The sequence below is a fragment of the Rhagoletis zephyria genome, unplaced genomic scaffold (genome assembly GCF_001687245.7).
Source record: "Rhagoletis zephyria isolate East Lansing unplaced genomic scaffold, Rhagoletis_zephyria_1.1 Rzeph_scaffold_81553, whole genome shotgun sequence".
NCBI lineage: Eukaryota > Metazoa > Arthropoda > Insecta > Diptera > Tephritidae > Rhagoletis > Rhagoletis zephyria.
In genome coordinates this window covers 1-1,088 of record NW_016238601.1, presented here as the reverse complement: position 1 = coordinate 1,088, position 1,088 = coordinate 1, and the positions used below count along the sequence as shown (strand labels likewise).

The following is a 1,088-nucleotide window of genomic DNA, read 5'->3' as shown; positions in this document are numbered from 1 at the left end:
GCTCAAATGCGTTTTAACCTCCGTGACGACTTTCCACTGCTAACTACAAAACGCGTATTCTGGCGGGCCGTTGCAGAGGAGCTACTTTGGTTTGTTCACGGCCAGACTGATGCGAAAATACTAAAAGAGAAAAATATCCACATTTGGGACGGGAATAGTACTCGAGAGTTTTTGGATAAATGTGGTTTTCATAATCGCGAAGAAGGTGATTTGGGCCCCGTGTATGGATTTCAGTGGCGCCATTTTGGAGCCAAATATCGAACATGCAACGATAATTACTCGGGTGAAGGCGTAGATCAACTTCAAAATGTAATTGATACAATCCGAAACAAACCGAATGATCGTCGCATAATAATGTCTGCGTGGAATCCCCTTGACATTCCGCAAATGGCACTACCTCCTTGTCATTGTCTAGCACAATTTTTCGTTGCAAATGGTGAGCTGTCTTGTCAGTTGTATCAACGTAGCGCTGACATGGGATTGGGCGTGCCATTCAATATCGCCTCTTATGCTTTGTTAACATATATGATTGCACACGTGACCGGACTTCGTCCCGGAGAATTCGTGCACACTCTTGGTGATGCCCATGTCTATAACAATCATATTGAACCCTTAAAAGAACAGATAGCACGTAAACCCCGTCCATTTCCCAAACTAGTTATAAAACGGGAAGTGAAGAACATAGAAGATTTTACATTCAATGACTTTGAAGTTCTCGATTACAAACCCTACCCTAAAATATCGATGGAAATGGCCGTTTAGAATAAGTTAATTATTACAGAAACATTTTAAATAATATATGCTAATAATTTTATTTCAGATTTTTTAAGCTGTAAGCCCAAAAATATAAATGGAAGGTTTCCACAACGCCTTAGTACTAATCCTGGCTTTTTTAATTATCAAAATATAGTTTATAATTGGACCAGGTCGTCCGTACAGAAGCAGCCCGATTTGATATGGATTTGCTTTACTGTTACGAAGATCCCCAGCGATTAAATTTTAGACAATACTGAAAACCGCAAATTCATCCGTTGTCTTGAAAACGTGAAGAATTATTCTTAGTACAACCAGAAGTTTATGAAAAAAAA

At 39.2% G+C, this 1,088-nt stretch overlaps 1 protein-coding gene across 1 annotated transcript; it reads left to right on the top strand.

The window, feature by feature from the left end:
• The first annotated feature begins 6 nt into the window (after positions 1 to 6).
• Positions 7 to 877, top strand: Ts (Thymidylate synthase). The gene is made up of 2 exons (XM_017608707.1): positions 7 to 767; positions 821 to 877. The coding sequence occupies exon 1, from the start codon at positions 7 to 9 to the stop codon at positions 760 to 762; it is 756 nt and encodes a 251-aa protein (XP_017464196.1). The 3' UTR covers positions 763 to 767; positions 821 to 877.
• The last annotated feature ends 211 nt before the right edge of the window (positions 878 to 1,088 follow it).

Excerpts from the sequence above, each read along its gene's own strand:
- Ts (XM_017608707.1), top strand. The coding sequence starts at position 7 with ATGCGTTTTAACCTCCGTGACGACTTTCCACTGCTAACTACAAAACGC.